The sequence below is a fragment of the Rana temporaria genome, chromosome 9 (assembly GCF_905171775.1).
Source record: "Rana temporaria chromosome 9, aRanTem1.1, whole genome shotgun sequence".
NCBI classification, from domain to species: Eukaryota; Metazoa; Chordata; class Amphibia; order Anura; family Ranidae; genus Rana; species Rana temporaria.
Genome location: NC_053497.1, coordinates 110,529,076 through 110,549,167, shown reverse-complemented (window position 1 = coordinate 110,549,167; position 20,092 = coordinate 110,529,076). Strand labels below are relative to the sequence as shown.

General features: G+C 45.5%; 1 protein-coding gene across 4 annotated transcripts in view; it reads left to right on the top strand.

The window, feature by feature from the left end:
* NACC2 (NACC family member 2) overlaps nucleotides 1–20,092 on the top strand; it is a 241,520-nt gene that overhangs the window by 192,737 nt on the left and 28,691 nt on the right. For all 4 annotated transcript variants that reach the window (XM_040324123.1, XM_040324120.1, XM_040324121.1 and 1 more), the window contains 2 exons: nucleotides 6,099–6,204; nucleotides 7,947–8,044. In XM_040324123.1, the coding sequence (XP_040180057.1) occupies nucleotides 6,099–6,204; nucleotides 7,947–8,044 (204 nt within the window). The remainder of the gene's footprint in view (nucleotides 1–6,098; nucleotides 6,205–7,946; nucleotides 8,045–20,092) is intronic.

Here is a 20,092-nt window from a genome sequence, read left to right as displayed (position 1 = left end):
GAATTTTTTGTGTCGTTTTTCAAAACGTCGTTTTTTGTCTCATTTAAAATAGTGTGTGGGCAAAACGACGTTTACAACCCGCGCATGCTCAGAAGCAAGTTATGAAGCGAGTTTGAATGGAACAGAGTGCCGTCGTACGTGCTGAACGTAACCGCGCTTTGCTAGAGCTTTTGGAAAAAACGATGGTGTGTATGCTACATAGTTTTTGAAAATGAAGTTTGAAAAACGTCGTTTTTTTTCATCACATAAAACGTTGTTTTTTTCTATCACAAAAAACGACCGTCTGTACGCGGCATTAGATTTAGAATCAGACATTTTTACACCCATCTATCTAAAGATAAAAAGCCGTTTCAAGACACTAGTGAACATTATTAACACTCTTACAAGCCCCTAATAATAATTTTGTATAACTGGCCCTTTAAGTCTCCTCTCTCACACAGTCGCCCCCGCAAAACACTGCCGACATCCAAACTACTGTGTATGTTTCCAACAAAATCAATTTACTTGCGCAGCACAATAGCCGGGGCGCTGTAAACGCTTGTTAGCATACAGAATACCAGCACTCGTTATGCAGCCAGAATATTCATTTTGTTGGCGTTTACATTTTATGTGGCACTATTAAATGTGACACAGGTTATTTTCGCAGTGAGGAACAACTGTAAATTGTGCCTGCGCGCACCTGTGGATGAGTCCGATTTGCATTTTTCAATCTGCAGCAGGCAGATTAATATCTCCAGCTCATAATGCATCCAGCGATGGACTTATTTCCTCCGGTGAATTAATATCGGCGCTGGCAGGTGTTTTGGGGTTTTATCCCACCTCCTTCCTTGGGGAGTTTGAACATATTTCTTTTTCTTTTCCTTCTAAATCTATCTTGTTAACCTGCAAGATGCTGGAGAGCCAAGAATACAGGAGTCGATTTTTTTTTTTTTAACTATTGGTTGACGCGTTATTGATTTAGAATTGTAGACTTTATGCATACATGTGTGCTGCGCCTACGTAATGTTTTAAGGATCGACAGCTCAAGCACTTTCTTAAGGGAAGAGGGGCCTATGTACAGCAGGAGCAGGATACTACTGTGCATACTGTTACAGAAAAACAAAGGCAGCTGTTCAGTACCACTTTTTACCAGAAAGCAGAGCAGCACACAACCATCTAATTTCAATGTCTTAGTTTCAGGGCCTCTCATTCTGTAGCATTAGTTCTGTTGGGATGCCGGCAACAAAGACACCTTCCTCTCCCTTAGTCTATACTTGAGAATCAACTATCAGGACTGACACTGCAAGCACCCAATAAGATTAAGGTGGACATTTAGAGGTTAAAGTGGAATCAAGCTCTTTATGGCGTTCGCACATTATATCAAACCTCCTAGTCTGCTCTCTTCCAACATTGTTAGATCCACGCTCACTGTCATCACTGCCATCATCTTCTCCACTAGTTCGTCTGGTCAGACATCCTTCCTCTTCCACGATTGGCTAGCGACTGACAATGAAACTCCTATGTATAAACTCTGGAATTATATTAACCTGTCCCATGGCTTAATTATCTGTAAGCTACTGGGAGTATGAGCTGCAGTGCACATGCACCGCAGGCTGTGTACACGAAGGAAAAAATATTTGCTTAATCTAGTTCTACCAAAAAACTTAACCCAGCAATGTTTTTCAATGTTTAGTTCTGCTTCAAGTTAGTGTTGGGGTATAAAATTAGAATTTAAGTGTTAGCTTAACTTTTAGGTTAAGGGGAAGGTATTGGGTTAAGGCTTCAAGGTCACAGTTAAGCATTAGGATCAGATTAAGAGTTATAGTCAGTTTGTAAAAAGCCAATTTGTTCAACCAATAGAAAAAAAAAAAAAAGAATAGACTCAATAGCGAATCTCATACCCAAGATTGAGCCAGAGGATGGCAAAAAAAAAAAAAAAATTGTGATGAAGTTTGCTCCAGTGGGAAAAACAAATTCCTTCTTTATTCCCCATAAGGCAATTGGATGTTGGATCAAAAATCTCTAGGGTTATTACTTATAAATGTTATTATCAAGTTATATTTGGTGCATTTAGGAATATATCCAGCACTTTTTTTTTTTAAAACCATCTACTGAGCTGGCCAGAACTGGTTCTTTAGGGAATCTGTTCTGCATTTTCACAGCTCTTACTATGAAGAAGCCTTTCCGTATGTGGAGGTTACATCTTTTCCTCTAGACATAGATAGAGTGCTCCCTTGTCCTTTTGCAATTATGTGGATAACTCTACACCAAGTTCACCATATGAAACACTTAATTTTAAAGGATAAGTTCACCTTTTGGGAACAGGTTACATGTTCCACCCATTTTTACATGGTACATGTTCCCAATGCTGCTCCTGCTGCCAGATTCCTTCACTCTCTGTGACTGCAGTACGGGGAGAAGTTCCCTGCACTAGCTGTCACTTTTTGAAATCAGCGCAGCCGTGCCGGGCTTTGCCCACACAGCCACGTCATTTATTTACACAGCTCTGTGTGTGAATGAACTACAAGCTCTGACATCCTTTTGAGGCGGTCAGCTTGTAGTTCTCCATGAACTACCACAGCGCTGTGGAGCACCGTAGTAGTTCATGGATTCTTTCTGTCATATTGTATCTGCCTGCCCGTTTACAGGCACACAGATACACTGACAGATCTGAAGGAGACCTGCATGGCACCAGTGATCTTCTGATCACTGGTGCAATGCTTTACAGGCTCAATTTTTTTTTATAAATGCTAATTTGTTTTTTTTTTATCTCTACCTGCAAAAAAATGTGCATGGATTATTTTTTTTCTAAAAAATGAACTTATCCTTTAATGTGGTCATGTGGTTCATTTAGCCTACTGTTCTCACATTAGCCTTTTGTGAAATGCAAGCCTAACAATATGGCCGCCCTCTGGTTCACATTGGAGCATTGACTGCATCAGCAATTTTATTCTCTCAATTGCCGGCCTGGTCTTTCACCTCTGATTACAGATGCTGCTTGCGCTTCTTCTTCTCTGAATGGCGGGGCCCTCAAGCTGTACTAATAAAAACTCCATAAAAATGTCTCACTCGACCAAAGCTCAGGAATCCCATTCAGATGCTTTTTTTTTTTTTTCCTTCTCTTTCCTCAGCATATAGAACTGGCAGCCTGTGTTATAATGCAGACGCCCTCCCTATCTCACAGCGTGCAGATTGACTCGACTGGAGGGGATGGAGTTCCGCTTCTCCGCAGTCAGCACATTATAATTAGAATCAATACCCGCAGATCTGTGTGTGTGCGAGTTCATTCGAGGTAACGGAGCTGAGCGCCGGGGAGGTGGGGGGAGCCGGGCCCTGAGATCTCACTGTAGCCCCAGCACTGCGCTGTCTTCATTCCATTGATTTATCAGGGAATGCAATTTGTGAAAAGGTCCAAAGTCTCCCTGGCTAGCCAACACCTGATCACCAAGGGACAAGGACCTCTTTCCCCATAATGGGGCAGCGAATGTATTCTTTTCTTCCAGGATTTCACGACAGCAAGATTAACCCTATTAGAACAAGCATATGCTGAGAATTTCACCAGTTATGCATTCTGTTCAGCATTGCTGTCTTAAATAAATAATATGGAGGTTTTTTTTTAAGAAACAACTGTGTTAAGCTTTATTTGCAGCTAAGCTAGCCATATTACATCATCCAAATTCAATTTTTAGTGAAGAGGTATGTAGGCAAGCTATTTTAAAGAGGGTTAGGTACTGTATTTCTGTATTAGCTGCTTCTCTATAATGATAATTATACAGGGATAGTTTGGGGTATTTTAAAGTATTATTGCAGTTTTTTTCTAATTTCATTTTTGATGATTTTCAGATTCTAACATGCTTGTTCTTGCAATGTTTTTTGTAAAGATAGAGATTTGTAAATGAACCACTAGAGGGAGATCTGTATTAGGAGCTGTGAATGGCTGGAGATTCTGGGTTAGGTCCAGGGATTAGTTGGTTGTTCTGGTTAGGCATTGTGCCTTAATTTGAGGATCAGGATTAGGTTTGAGAGTTGGGTTAATGTGCGTGAGTATAGCCTCGTACACACGATCGGATTATCCAATGGGAATTTGTGTGATGACAGACTGTTGTCAGAAAATCCGACGGTTTGTATGCTTCATCTCACAATTGTTGTTGGATTTTCCATAGACAAATGTGGGAGAGCATGCTTTAAAATTGTCTGCCAACAATTGTGAGTTGTCGGATTTTCCGAGCGTGTGTATACAAGTCCGTCGGACAAAACTCCAAAGTACAAACACGCATGCTCAGAAGCAATGCTCACCATAACACAACATTAGCAGAAGTTGCCCAAAGGGTGGCGCTAAAGAGCTGAAAAACCACCTAGTTTCCTGTTTGTTGGCTGACAATTCTTTGCCATTTGTATGCAATATAAGTTCCTGGCCAACGCCCTTCGGACAAAAGTCCCAAGCTTTGTCCGCAGAAAATGTGATCGTGTGTATTAGGCTTAAGAGTTAGGTCTGGTGTCAACAGGCGTTGGGCTTGTGTCAATGGCTTTGAGACGCTTCTTAGAATTAATTGACGGATGCATTTGCTCTACAGTTTCCTTTCTGCTGACATGCTTTAGATGGTTTGTGCATTTGAATGCAAAACTTATTTGAACTGAGCTGAACAAAAGCCCTTGGAAAAACAGGTCCCTACTTAGAGGTCATAGTTAGGTGTAGGGGTGAGTTTTAGGATAAGTTTGGAGGTTCTCAGTTAGGTTTCATGGGATGGCTGGAGGCTTGGGATTAGGTTTTGAGGTTGGGTTGACATGTATTGATTAGTTGTAGAGGTTAGGTTGAGTTTCAGGGACTAAGTGAAGGGGTTGGCTGCAGGCTCAGGTTTGAGTTCCAGGTAAAGATTAGTGTTGGGACTTGACATCTGAGTTGACATCTTTGCTCCATACTTCGTATTGTTTTTTTGGGTGTGATAAGGGTGCAAATAAATATTTCATGTGGTATAAATGTCAGCTCTAAATATGTGTATTTTAGCTCAGGTTCATTTGATTTTAGTATTTAACACATATACTCCTGAACCTCTAAAAAAAAATTGTCCGCACCGATATTCAAAAGCTAAAAAAAGTAAGACACTGTTTTTCTCTTTGTAGCACACCCCACCTAGGCAGAATCTTCACAGCCACACAAAGTCAGAAAACAGCCCGTAGCTTTGTTTTTGTTGTTTAGTAGCGGGTTAACCACTTGGATTGGCATAGAAGGTTACGGGGATGCCCCACTTGACTGCAACAATTTCAGGGACTTCTTCCTATGTAGTGCTGTGGGCAATGCTAGTCCACCTGGCTGCAGCTGTTTCTTCACCAGCCTAACTGGCCTTTTCTCTCTTCACCAGCCCACCCAGCTGACTCACTGAAGATATATTAGAAAAAGGCAGAAGGCGGAATACCACTGTCTTCAAGGGAGACTAGATACATGTGGCAGTCTCCCCCCTTTGTTAGTCCCCGCAGTGTTAAAATACTCACTCTGTCTTCTCTTTGCACTAGTGTCTCCAGGAAAGCCTCCTCCCTTTGCTTCTATGGCAGGATTCTTGCAGCACCCAAGCCCCGGCCTACGGCAGGACACACCCCCCACCTCGACTAGGGGGTACCCCTCAGAGCCACTGACAGCCTCCCCAACACTGCACCTCCATCTTACACAACTTCTATGCCTGGCATAGGAGCTCCTCCTAACCCCGCCTTCTAATTCTAAAAGGTTATCCAACCTTACAGACACCAGGGGGAGATAGCTGCCAGGATGAGTCACCTAGCCCTAAACTCTAGTGAACCCTGACCCAATTAGGACTCACAGGCTGTAACATGAGTCAGGTAGATTTTCCCAGTCTGCAACTACTAGAACCACACAATAGAGGGTGCTACACCTTGATACAGTCTGGGTGGGGCTGAAACACAGTGGTTACATTTTCTCCACATTAGAGTTGTAGGTATTCCCAAGAGAAGATTTTTTTATGTTTAACTGAAGCTGGCTTTTATAAAAAAAAAATACCCTTTTAGGTTGCATAATTGGCAAGCATCTCAATGACCTCTAATTTCAGGTCTCTTCATGGGAGTAAATATATTTTATACTTTTTTTTTTTTTTTATGTCCTTCTGCAGGGTCAGGGGTATACATCACCCGTGGACAGCTTATGAACTGTCACCTCTGTGCTGGAGTGAAGCATAAGGTCCTTTTAAGACGACTTCTTGCCACATTTTTTGATCGGTAGGTCCATTTGCCTCTTATTTGTCTATTCCTCATTCTGCTGCCTGTAAGGTAATATTTAAAAATATACATTGATTTGACACAAGAAATGTCCTTTCTTTTCAGTAACGACTGACTGCTTCATAAAAATCACTTTCAACGTCTGTTAAGTTTATGATATCTGTCAATGGTTTATTGGATTGTCAGAATACTTAGCTTGCTGCCTGCATCCCCATTGTGGAGATTGCAGGGCTGGATATCAGAGTGAGAAATCTTGTATCGGGGTGCAATAAGGTATCAATGGATCAGGAAAAGATGGGGAATCTACCCATTGTAGGATAAAGACAGCAATGGAAAGCAGTCAGGTTCCAACCCTTCCACATTTTACTCAAGCCGTTTTGGATGGGGTCCTCATTTAAACTGCTAAGAAAAACACACACTTCCTGCCGTTGACCACGTTTTAGAATACAACATTTTTGCCTGTCTCTGATGTTAAAAATGTTAATCACCAACCCAGAACAAGCATGCAACCTTTTTATTTGCAGATCTGAATGCAGCTGCATTGTTTTCAATAGAGACATTCCCATATGTGCAGAAACATGCACTGCATTCAGATCCGTAACACCAAATCCGAAATTCAGCGTTTCAGGATGTGTGTATACACATATATGCCAGATGCAGGTATTGGGGGGGGGGGAGGAGTTGTACATAAGTATTAACTGATCAGTACACAGGATCTATTGCGATAGAAAAAAAACAGGCCCCCGAACCTCGTCTTCTGGGGTCCCTCGGCAGCTATCTCGGCTCCTCCCCGCCTCAGATAACCCCCTTGGGAAACGCTTTGCCAAGGGGTTTACCTTGTGGGCGCACTCCCGAGTACAGCATTTGCGTCCATAGACACGAATGCCGGACTCGGCCCCGTCATTGGATTTGATAGACGGCAGCGGAAGCCAACGGCTGCGCTGCTATCAATCTATCCAACGAAGACCTGAGAAGACCGGGCCGAGATCAAGCGCGTTCTCGACGCAGAACTTTCCAGGGCTCAGGTAAGTAACAGGGGGGCTGGGGGGTCGGCAATTATCTGATGTTTTTTCACCTTAATGCATAGGATACATTAAGGTGAAAAAACTAGAAGCTTTACAAACCCTTTAATGCATTCTCTGCTTTAAGGTAAAACAATCTTCTGTGTGTAGCTCCCTACATCAGACTCGGGGCTTCTCTGTGCAAAACCATTGCACAGAGCAGGTATATATAACATGTTTAAAAAAAAAAAAAACAACGTTACAACCATTTTAACTTTAAGCCGGTCCAAATGAACCATTTACTTTACAAAGCTTTTCATCAGATATATGCTCTGTAAAAACAAAAAAATTGTATGTAACCATGTCTACATACAGTATACAGAGCTGTGCTTTGGCAGCAAGACAAGAACTTTCCTCTCCTGGAAAAAAAATAAAAAATCGTCTAAGCATTGCCCCTCTGTTCAGAGGAAACTTTGTATTATATGAATGAATACAAAGCCTACTGTGATTGGCTGAGGTGGAGAGGCGGGCTGATGACAATAGAACTGTAAAAGAGGCTAACCACGTCAACAGACAACTCTCATTGGGAAATCTATCAGGGCTGTAGTATGCCCATAACAACCTATGTAAATCTTTACTGCCCTGTGTATCCAAGTTAAGCTTTTGCATAAATAAATACATCTTCTGCAGATCATGATGAATCTGTTACTGTTTCTAATGCGTTACTGGCTGTTGTTTCAGGAACACACTCGCTAACAGCTGCGGCACCGGGATCCGCTCTTCCACCAGTGACCCCAGCAGGAAGCCTTTGGACAGCAGGGTACTAAATGCTGTGAAATGTAAGTAAATATTACATTGATGATGCTTAATTAATTTTTCATGAAGCAGAACTTAAAGTGATTATACAGCTTTTTAAAAAAAAAATAACAAGCATGTTATACTTACCCGCTCTGTGCAGTGAAACTTTGGCATCGCCATGACATCTGGGAGCCCACACTGGGAGATGTTGTTTGGCCTTCTTTCCTGCCCATGATAGACTTTGTCTTTGAATTGGCTGGGGTTCTTATTGTTTTGGCTGCTTTTCAGCCTATGTTGAGGACCCTCGCTAGAAAGGGCTTCAAGACATATCGTCCCTTTCGTTTTTACTTTGATCGTGCACTCCCCTGATGGCTTCCAATTGCTGGCGACCCTTCTGATTCTTTTGACCCCTACAGTAACATCTATTGTGGATTGTAGCACACCTGAGATTGTGCAAGGTATGTGTACCTAACATCTATCACACTTGTTAATTTCTTTTGTAAGCTATTAGCTTTAAAAACATTTGAAAAGTGGATCCTGAAAGACCCTCATCTCAGGCTAAACACATCAATCCATAAACCTTCTGATATTGATCCCTATGGGGATTTGTGTACTGTATGGCAATGCATAAAACAATGTTTTTTTTTAGAGGACCTGTACCTCATAATTATGTGACTTCTGAAGGTAATTGGTTGCACCAGAGATTTTTATGGGCTTCATAACAAAGGGGGTGAATACATACACACATACCAATTATTATTTTTTTCTTAAAAATAGTTTTATGTATATATTTTTCTAATTTTACTTCACCAAATTAGACTATTGTGTTCTGATCCATCACATGCAATTCAGATTAACAAAAACATTGAACCAAAGGCTGTAATGTAACAAAATAGGTAAAAAGCCAAGAGGGGTGAATACTTTTGCAAGGCACTGTATATCATTTTTGGAAGTGGTTGTACGGGGGTGATGCCTTTTTTTAGAGCGGGCAGTCGGCTTTAATGTGCTTTAATGTGATAACTCTTTAATGCGGCTAAATAGCCACTCGCCTTTTATCCACTTGGGTCTCTTTTCCCACCGGGAGACCTGAGCCACCAGCTGGCATGTCAGCCAGCTGGCCGGAGACCTGAACAAAGCCAGAATCGGTTTTGATCAGGTCTCTGATGTAGTAACCAATGTAGTTATAGTAGCAATGTAATTAACTCGGCAGCCAACAGTGCCAATTTAACCACTTCAATACAGGGCATTTTCACCCCCTTCCTGCCCAGGAAAATTTCAGCGCTGTAACATTTTGAATGACAATTGCGCAGTCATGCGACACTGTACCCAAATGAACCCTCTGCGGTTTTTATTTTTTGTGCTATTTAAAACAAATGTGTATATATATTTTTTCCTCAGTTTAGGCCGAGATGTATTCTTCAACATATTTTTGGTAATAAAAATCGCAATAAGCGTATATTGATTGGTTTGCACAAAAGTTATGGCACCTACAAAATAGGGGATAGATTTATGGCATTTTTATTATTTTTTACTAGAAATGGTGGCGATCTGCGATTTTTATCGTGAGTGTGACATTGCGGCGGACATATCGGACACTTTTGACACTATTTTGGGACCATTCACACTTATACAGCAATCAGTGCTATAAATATGCACTGATTACTGTATAAATGTCACTGGCAGGGAAGGGGTTAACACTAGAGGGCGATCAAAGGGTTAAATGTGTTACCTAGGGAGTGATTCTAACTGTGGGGGGGGGGGCTGACTGGAGGAGATGACCGATCGGTGTTCCTCTGTACAAGGAACACACGATCAGTTCTCTCCCCTGACAGGACGTGGATCTGTGTGTTTACAAACACACAGATCCACGTCCCTGCTCCGTGTCAGGCAATCGCGGCTGCCCGGAAGCCCATGATGTCGTATGATGCCCTGCCCCATTATTTTAAAAATAATGTTTGGGGTTTCTAAGTAATTTTCAAGCAAAAAATACAGATTTTAACCACTTGCATACTGGGCACTTAAACCCCCCTCCTGCCCAGACCAATTTTCAGCTTTTAGTGCTGTCGCTCTTTGAATGACAATTGCGCGGTCATGCAACACTGGACCCAAATGAAATTTTTATCATTTTTTTCCCCCCCACAAATAGAGCTTTCTTTTGGTTGTATTCGATAGCCTCTGCGGTTTTTCTTTTTTGTTAAAAAAAAAAATATTAAAAAGACAGATTAAAAAACAAATTATATTTTCTCTTTTCGTCCATGGATGGACACAGCTCCTTAAATCCTGACATGTGAGTTATGTTCCTGTTTATAGGAGAGGACTAGGCAGAAAATGTTAGTTATCTTAAAACATGTAACTTTAACAGAGTTGAACAGCCCCGCCCAGGGGGTGGTCCCTCCGGTCATAACCCCTCACCCTGCAGCTCAGTTTTTTTCTGCCTAGTAGAGATGGACCTGGCTCCCTCTTGGGCCCCAGAGTCCTACAGAAATCTTTACTTTTTATTATTTTATTTTTTGATCCTGAGATCTTCTATCAAGTGCCGGCTGGGCGACAAGCTGGATAGTATAGATCCTGGTAGTCTCCCCAGTCCGGCCTTCGAGCGTGAGCAGACATTAGCTGAGTGCTGGGTCGGCCACGACATGCCCCTTTTGCTCCAGGGGTGGCCGGTGAGTTTTTTACTCCGGGGCTCACATATGACTGGCCTACTCAGGGGTCAGGCACAGTGGGCCATTGCTGACAGCCACTCCATATGTCCGGCGGTGAGTCTGTCTGGAACGCACAAGCAATGTCCACGCATGGACGGGTAAGTACAGTTCCTCCTGTTTGTCGGTTTGGAACAGCTGGGCTTCCTGGAGGGTCATTACGGTGTCCCCTGTCCTCTCTTCCCTCTCTCTGTCCCCTCCCTTTCCTCCTCCCCATGGCGGGGCTTGCTGCGTCGACGGGGTGTACCTGTAGGGGTCGCCGTATCCCGGTTGGGGGCTGTGGAAATGTTGGGGTCCGCTCTCTGTCGGGGTGGTGTGTCTTTTGTAAGCCTCCGCTCAGCGTCCCTGCAGCCTTCTCGTTCACCTCGGTGTGCTCGGGTGCCGTTTTTGGTAGCCATATTCTAGTGTTTTTTTCTGCATTGAAAATTTTCATTGGCGCCCATTTTGTCGTGGCCGCGCTGTGGTGCAGGTCTTTATTGCGGGCGGCCATTTTTTTTGTAGCACAAACCCTTTTTTCCTGTGGAGTCCGGTGGTCATTTTGGAGTGTTTTTTTCATTTTCATTGTGTGGCTTGGCCTCTAGCGCTGGAAGCTTCCTGTACGGCGCGAATAGCGCTAATCACCTCATAGAACACCTCAGTCACATGCTGTGTGTGAGGCAGACCGGACAACGGTGCTGGGCAGTCTCTGGCTGTGTGACGAGTCTTGGGAACCCCCCCCCCCCCCCCCGGTCAGTGCAGCTAAGAGGGTGGGCATTTTTTGTCGCAAGTGTCTTGACTTCGTCCATAAGGAATGTCTGGGGAAAAAAATACCAGCTTTACCTGCGTTTACCATGGACAATTTGTCGGCAGTCCTGGAGTCATTTGTTGCCAGGGTGGAAGTGGTCTGCGTGCATAAGGGGAGTAAAAAGCACCCCCTGCCATCTCCTGGGGAATGCTCTGACTCGGGCCTGGCTGCAGCACAGGACAGGACTCCTGTTCTGGGGTGTCAGAGGATGCGGACCAGGACCGTCCGGGCACTGAGGAGGACTCCTCGTCTGGGTCAGTGCAGGACAGAGCACTTGTGGGAGCGCTTATCAATGTAGTAAGGGACACCCTTAAGCTTGAAGATACTGCTGGGACATCCACTGAGGTGTCAGTCCATTTTGGGTCGCACAAGCCGACCCACTCAGTAAAGGTTTTTCCTTATGTTGATTTCTTTAACAGATTCATAGATAAGGAATAGGAACGACCGCAGAGGTCCTTTGTGGTCCCTTAGCGCATGGCGGTCCGTTACCCTTTTGAAGAGAGCCTTTTGGAAAAAAATGTCTTCTCCCCCTGTAGTTGACCCCCCAGTAGCAAGGTTGAACAAGGTAACCACTATCTCGGTAGAGGTGACCCCTGATTTTAAGGACCCTACTGATAGGAGATCCGAAGCGTGACTCGGACCGTGTTCGCCATGCTGGGGTCAGCGTTGCGGCTGTTAGTGGCTACGACTTTGGTGTCTCAGACACTCACTGAATGGGCTAAACTTTTGCACCAGGCAGTGGAGGAGCATCAGCTCCCACAAGAAATTGTGATACTGCATGCGACTCCCTTAATCTCCAGGGCCTCTGTATCCATGGTGGGCTTGCGCCGCCTGATATGGCTGAAATGCTGGTCCGCTGACCAAGCTTCTAAGAAAGCTCTGACAGATTTGCCTTTCAAAAGGTGGCAGGCTCTTTGGTGCCTTACTGGACAACATTATTAAGGATGTCACTGGAGGTAAGAGCACACTTCTACCTCAGTCCACCGAGGCTAAAGGGCTGCCCTGTAAGCCAGGACCTTCCTTCCCCGCACAAAAGCGGTATTTTCGTCAGTCAGGGCCGGCTAGCAGACCCTCCCAAGCCGATAAAGGCTCAACTGGGGGAAAGAAGCGTCCCTGGGTGCGCAAGCAATCCAAACCCGCGAACAAATCAGCTTCCGCATGAAGTTTTGCCCCCACCCGATACTTGGGTGGGGGGACGTCTTCGCAAATTCACAGCTTGCTGGACCTCCCTGCTTTCCGACCAGTGGGTTTGCGAAGTGGTCTCTTCAGGGTACAAGATCGAGTTTCTTTCTTGTCCACCAAACAGATTCTTTTACCTCAAATCTTCCTCTCCCACCGTCTCGTTGGACTTCCCTGACTGGGGCAGTTCAAGACTTGTTGAGGTGCTGGGTAATCATACCTGTACCACCGCAGGACAAGTTTCAGGGATTCTACTCAAATCTGTTTGTGGTCCGGAAGAAGGACGGAGTTCGTCCAATCCTAGACCTCAAGGCCCTCAATGCCTCTGTAAAGGTTTGGAAATTCAGGATGGAATCTATTCGCTCGGTGGTAGCTGCACTCCATCTCGGGGACTTTCTGGCGTCCCTGGACGTGTACTTGCAGAGGTTCCTGCGTTTCGCGGTCGGGGAGGACCACTATCAATTTGTGGCTCTCCCCTTTGGCCTAGCGTCAGCACCAAGAGTTTTCACCAAGGTGCATGCCCCGATTTCTAGCTTTGCTGAGGCAGCGAGGCATTGCCGTCATAGGTTACTTAGGCGATCTTCTTCTGAGAGCTGCTTTCAGCTCAGAATTGGAGGAGGACGTGTCTATGGCCAGTCAGACTCTCCAAGACTTTGGATGGATACTGAACCTCCAGAAGTCGGTGTTCGTTCTGACTCAGCGCCTAGAGTACCTGGGGCTGATTCTGGATTCATCGGAGGCGAGAAGTTGCAGATGCTCCAGGCTGCAGTGAGGTCGTTGACATCCCGAAATGGTCGTCTCTCCGTTTCTGTATGAGAGAGTCATGGTAGCCTCCTTCAAGGAAGTACCGTATGCCCAATCTCATACTCGGGTGCTGCAGAGGGAGATTCTGTCCAAATGGAACAAATCCCCATTGTCTCTGGATCATCAGATTCAGGTAAGTCGCCTAGTCAGGGCCTCTCTGACTTGGTGGCTGGAATCCCCGGCACTTCAGTCCGGGAGGTTTTTCCTTCCTTTCCACTGGACTGTGATAACGATGGACGCCAGCCAGATCGGTTGGGGGGTTCAGTCGGCCCAGGGCCGCTGGACTCCGGAAGAATTTCTCCTACTGATCAATGTCCTCGAACTTCGAGCGATCAGAATGTGCCTCTCCAAGTGGTCGCAGAGACTTCAAGGGCGTCCAGTCAGGATCCAGTCAGACAACACCACGGCGGTGGCTTATGTCAACCATCAGGGGGGAACAAGGAGCTTGGTCCCGGCGTCGGAGGTCGCTCACATCCTAAGATGGGCCGAAAGGAGTGTACCTGCTCTATCGGCTGTTTACATTCGGGCGTAGAAAACTGGCAGACGGACTATCTGAGTCGCCAGATGCTGGACCAAGGGGAATGGTCATTACACCCGGAGGAGTTTCAGCTCCTTTGTCAGAAATGGGACACACAAGATGTGGATTTCCTGGGCAGACACGTTGGTGGCTCCATGGGGTCAGTATCGGCTAATTTATGCCTTTCCCCCAATAAAATTACTTCCTTGTCTGCTCCGCAGAGTGGGGGCCGGTGAATCTAATCGCTCCAGACTGGCCGACCTTGTCAGACTGGTAGCAGACGCTCCCTTAGATCTGCCAATGCGGGAGGACCTTCTGTCTCAAGGTCCCATAGTTCATCCTGCTTTACATCGCTGGCTTTAACGGCATGGCTTTTGAAAGCCACGTACTAAGGGACCGTGGTCAGTCATATTCGGTAATCTCCACCATGTTGAGGGCCCGGAAATTTTCTTCCCGGAAGATCTACAATTGCACTTGGAAGGCATATGTCTCTATGTGTGAAGAGATGGCTTGGTGCCCACGGGCATATTCGGTTTCTCGGATCCTGTCGTTCTTAAAGCGCGGAGTGGATCAGAAGCTTGCCTTAAGCACTATTAAGGGGCAGATTTCAGCCTTGGCTGTCTTCTTCCAACGACCACTGGCAGCTCACTCACTGGTAAGTACGTTTGTACAGGGGGTCTGACACGTTATTGCCCCGATTAGACCACCGCTTCCTCCGTGGGACTTGAATCTGGTGCTCTCGGTGCTTCAGGAACCTCCCTTTGAGAATATCAGGGAGATGCCTCTCAACGCTTTCTCAGAAAGTTGCTTTTCTAGTTGCCATTACATCAGTCAGAAGGGTTTCTGAATTGGCGGCCTTGTCTTGCAAGTCACCTCTTTACTTGGTCCTCCATAAGGATAAGGCGGTATTGCGTCCGCAGCCCTCATTCCTTCCTAAGGTAGTTTCGGCTTTTCACCTAAATGAGGACATTGTACTTTTATCCTTGTGTCCTCGGCCATCGCATCCCAAGGAGGTTGCGCTACATACTTTGGATGTGGTACGTGCCCTATGGGTGTACCTGTCTGCTATGGCTCCGTTCCAGAGATCTGACTCAATGTTCGTGTCGGTGTCTGGTCCACAGAAGGGCCTTGGTGCTCTTGTCGGCCACCATTTCTAGGGAGATCAGGCAGACCGTCATCCAGGCCTATGCCGTTAAGGGGCGGGCGCCTCCCTTTCCTGTCGCGGCGCATTCGACCAGGGCAATTGGTGCCTCCTGGGCAAGCATCTGTCTCACAGGTGTGTAAAGCAGCGACCTGGTCATCTGTTCACACTTTTTCAAAGTTTTACAAGGTTGATGTGAGTGCATCTTCGGATGCTTCCTTTGGCTGCAAGGTTTTGCAGGCGGCTGTTTGAAGTTGCAACTCCTCCGTTGAGGAACTCTGTTCGTTTGGGGTGAAGTTAAGTCTTCTTTTGATTGCTGTTCCCACCCCTCGTTTTTTCTGACACTGCTTGGGGACGCCCCACATGTCAAGATTTACGGAGCTGTGTCCGTCCATGGACGAAAAGACAAAATAGGATTCTTTGTACTCACCGTAAAATCCTTTTCTCTGTCATCCATGGACGGACACAGCACCCACCCCTCCTTTTTAAGTTTGTACTGCTTTTTGACGAACTGGGCTGTATGCTGCAGGGTGAGGGGTTATGACCGGAGGGACCACCCCCTGGGTGGGACTGTTAAACTCTGTTAAAGTTACATGTTTTAAGATAACTAACATGTTCTGCCTAGTCCTCTCCTATGAACAGGAACATAACCCACATGTCAAGATTTAAGGAGCTGTGTCCGTCCATGGACGATAGAGAAAAGGATTTTACCGTGAGTACAAAAAAAAAATCCTATTTTGTTATAAAATTTTGCAAATGGGTTATTTTTCTCCTTCATTGATGTACGCTGATGAGGCTGTACTGATGGGCTCCACTGATAGGTGGCACTAAATAGGTGGCATTGATGGGCACTGATGAGTCGCAATAATGGTCACTGATTGGTTACACTGATGGGCAGCATTTACTAGGTGGCACTGATTGGCATCACAGGTGGCACTGTGGGCACTGGCAGGCGGTATTTGTGCACACTGATGAGGCAGATGTGCCTCCTTCCTCTTCGGGGCCGATGTCCCTTGTAAACAAGCCAGTGATCGACTTTTTTTCTTCTTGCACTGTCAGCGTGAGGAGAAAAAAAAAAAAGATTACCGATCCTTTCTTTACATCATGTGATCAGCTGTCATTGGCTGACAGCTGATCATGTGGTAAAGGGCCGGGACTGGCCCCTTACACGGATCTGTGATCCACCGAGTCTCAGTGACTCGGTGATCACAGCGCGTGCAAAGGGGAGGATGTCTATTGACGGCCTACCAGATTTTCAGGCCCGCGCTGTAGCCGTCATTTGACTATAGCGCAGGCCTCTAGTGGTTAACTTGTAAACAAGTGTTAGAAACAGGCTTGGTTTTGAAGTGGTTACAATTCCCTACAATGGGGGGACTCATGGTGAAACTTCTCCCTTTCCAGTGTGTTTACATAGGGGATTGTGCCAGAATTGAATGAACATATTCCCCCACCCAATATTCTTAGAGCAGGCCAGAACCTCCCCTGCTTGAGTTCCCCACTGGCACGCTTGGCTCCTCCTTTATTTTGTGTACCCCCCATAGCAAGCCGCTTTCTCCGGCAATGCACTCTGCATCCATAGACACCTATAGCACAGCTCAGCTCTACCCCCCACTCCCTTATCACAGGGTTTGACTAATAGCCAAGGCTGTGAAAGCGGTGAGTGATTAGGATTTAGAACCACTTTAAATGAAGGCATTTATGGCTCTGACATGGTGTGCCTGACCTGGAGGGATGTAAAGTGTGTTGTACTACAACAACCTAGATAAAGCTATAATACTCATATTTTTCATAACATTATGTCTAACAAATGGCCCAAAATTATGTAATTGAACATTTTATTTTATTTTTTTGCCTCTCTATTTGGGGTATTTTGTAGTTAGAGGCACTTTACACATAGAGAAAAAAAATGTGGCAAAATTAAAGTTTTGCCCTTTTAATTTTGGGCACATGCTCCTCTAATGGGCCGTACACACGACCGAACATGTCTGCTGAAACTGGTCCGCGGACCAGTTTCAGCAGACATGTTCGGTCGTGTGTAGGCCCGAGCGGACAGGATTCCAGCATACATTTGCCCGCCGGGCCTATTTCTGGACTTGTTTTAAAACAGCCCGCTGAAATCCTGCCCGCTCGGACATGTTCGGTCGTCTGTACAGACCTACCGTACATGTCCGAGCACCCGCCATCCCTCGCATGCGTCGAATGACTTCGACGCATGCGTGGAAGCATTGAACTGGCAGGGCCGTCATCGTCGCGGACACGCCCCGCGTATTGTTTACGCGCGGATTTCTGTATGATGGTGAGTACAGCCACCATACAGAAATCCCCGGGCAGACATATACGGTGACAACGGTCCGGCGGACCGGTTTCATCGTACATGTATGCTCGTCTGTACGCGGCCTTAGTGTCTCTCTAAATGTTTGAGGTTGGTATTCGGATTAGATTGCATAAAATACCTCAAATCACAAATACAACAAAAACACTTAAAGCGGTAGTTCCCCCTCAAAAAAATGTTACCCTTAGATTGATGCTCATTTTGTCTAGGGGAATCGGCTAGTTGTTTTAAAATCGACGCTGTACTTACTGTTGTAGAGAGCGATCTTCTCCGCCGCTTCCGGGTATGGTCTTCGGGTATGGGCGTTCCTTCTTGATTGACAGGCTTCCGACGGTCGCATCTATCGCGTCACGATTTTCCGAAAGTAGCCGAACGTCGGTGCGCAGGCGCCGTATAGAGCCGCGCCGACGTTCGGCTTCTTTCGGCTACTCGTGACGCGATGGATGCGACGGTCGGAAGCCTGGCGGAAGACTGTCAATCAAGAAGGAACGCCCACTCCCGAAGACCCATAGCCGGAAGCGGCGGAGAAGATCGCTCTCTACAACGGTAAGTACAACTTCGATTTCAAAACAACTAGCCGATTCCCCTAGACAAAATGAGCATCAATCTAAGGGTAAAACATTTTTGGAGGGGGAACTACTGCTTTAAATAGAATGAATGAATACTTATTTTTAAGTGTTTCTGTTAATATTACTTTGGTCACAATTAAAGCGGAGTTCCACCCAAAAATGGAACTTCCGCTTTAAGTACTTGTGAACCTGACATGCCACATTTGGCATGTCATTTTTTGGGGGGGGGGGTGGAGCGGAGTGGAGTGGGTATCTAGTTTTCACAGCTACCCAGCTCCCACTTCCTCTCCCGGCACTGCGGTGCCGATCGGAAGTTCAACTCTCCCTCTCTGTGCAATCTTCTGGGACATGTTGCAGGTCCCAGAATATTGCCCAGCCATTCGCAGCGCGTGCCCAGCTGTGAAGCCACAGCCGGGCGCCCACACTTGCAATGCCGGCGCCGCAGAGAGGAGGGGGAGAGAAGTGAGGCTTGGGGCGGCTGCATCACTGGACCAATGGGACAGGTGAATGTCTGTTTATCTGTTTATTAAAAGGCAGCAGCTATACTTTTTGTAGCTGCTGACTTTTAAAGGAGTGGAACTCCGCTTTAAGCCAGCCATACATGGATTGAAATTTGCTGTTCAGCAGGGACTATTCTATGGCATGGTCTCTGTGGTTGAACAGAAATTGATCTACTATTAACCACTCTGGTGCACTGAAGGCAAAAGCCTGTGGCGCTGATCAGTGTATTGTGACAGTGAAGAAGTTTCACTGCTGTCAGAATACAAAGACCAGAGGATTCCCCCATCTACCTCAAATGTGTGGATGGAGGAGTTGCGTCATTTTGTTCATTCAACCTGTTGGTTGAACTAAAGAAAAACAGACTCCTCTATGGCCAGCTTACGGCTACATTCAGATGGACATAAAAATTTTGCTGATAAAGTTATGCTTTTTTTTTCTTCCTATCACAAAAGTATCTGCATAATGATCAGTAAGCACTTGCATAAAATTGTTATTTTTTTTAATCCAATACCTGCATCTGGCATTCGTGTATATATATGTATGACCTCAGATGCAGATTTTTGGATTTTGTTTTATGAATCTGAACGCAGTGCATGTTGGTGCACCTGTGTGAATGTCTCCATTGAAAACTGTTTAGCTGTGTTCAAATTCATAAATAAAAACTGCTTGTCAATGTGTTTTATTACGGTCGTATGAATTAAACCTTATGGATGAATTGTTTGCTTGTAAACAAATTAGTTTGTAAGTACTTTGGTGATTCATAGTTACATAGGCCCGGATTCTCGTACGAGTTACGCCAGCGTATCTCCAGATATGCCGGCGTAACTCTGAGTCCGAGCCGTCGTATCTATACACCTGATTCTTAGAATATTATATAAAGTACGCCCGGCCGACGCAGTACAGGTACGCCGTTTACGTTAGGCTTTTCCCGGCGTAAAGTTACCCCTGCTATATGAGGCGTACCAATGTTAAGTATGGACGTCGTTCCCGCGTCGAATTTTGAAAATTTTACTTCGTTTGCGTAAGTCGCTCGCGAATAGGGCTGGGCGTCATTTACGTTCACATCAAAAGCATTGGCTTCTTGCGGGTTAATTTGGAGCATGCGCACTGGGATACTTTCACGGATGGCGCATGCGCCATTCGTAAAAAGCGTCATTGACGTGGGGTCACATAAACTTTATATAACACACGCCCACATCTACCACATTTAAATTAGGCGGGCTTACGCCGGCCTATTTACAATACGCTGCCGCAACTTTCGTTTGAGAATACAGCACTTGCCTGTAAAAGTTGCGGAGGCGTAATGTAAATAGGATACGTTACGCCCGCACAAAGATATGCCATTCTACGTGAATCCGGGCCATAGTAGGTAAGTTGAATAAAGACAATAGTCCATCCAGTTCAACCTGTGTAGGTGTATATGTGTGTCAAGCCTGATGGACCATTGTCATCGGTTAACCGATGAAGCTGACTGATGGTCCGTCGCGCCCACACACCATCGGTTAAAAAATTTGTGTCAGAACGCAGTGACATAAAACACAACGACGTTCTGAAAAAAACAAA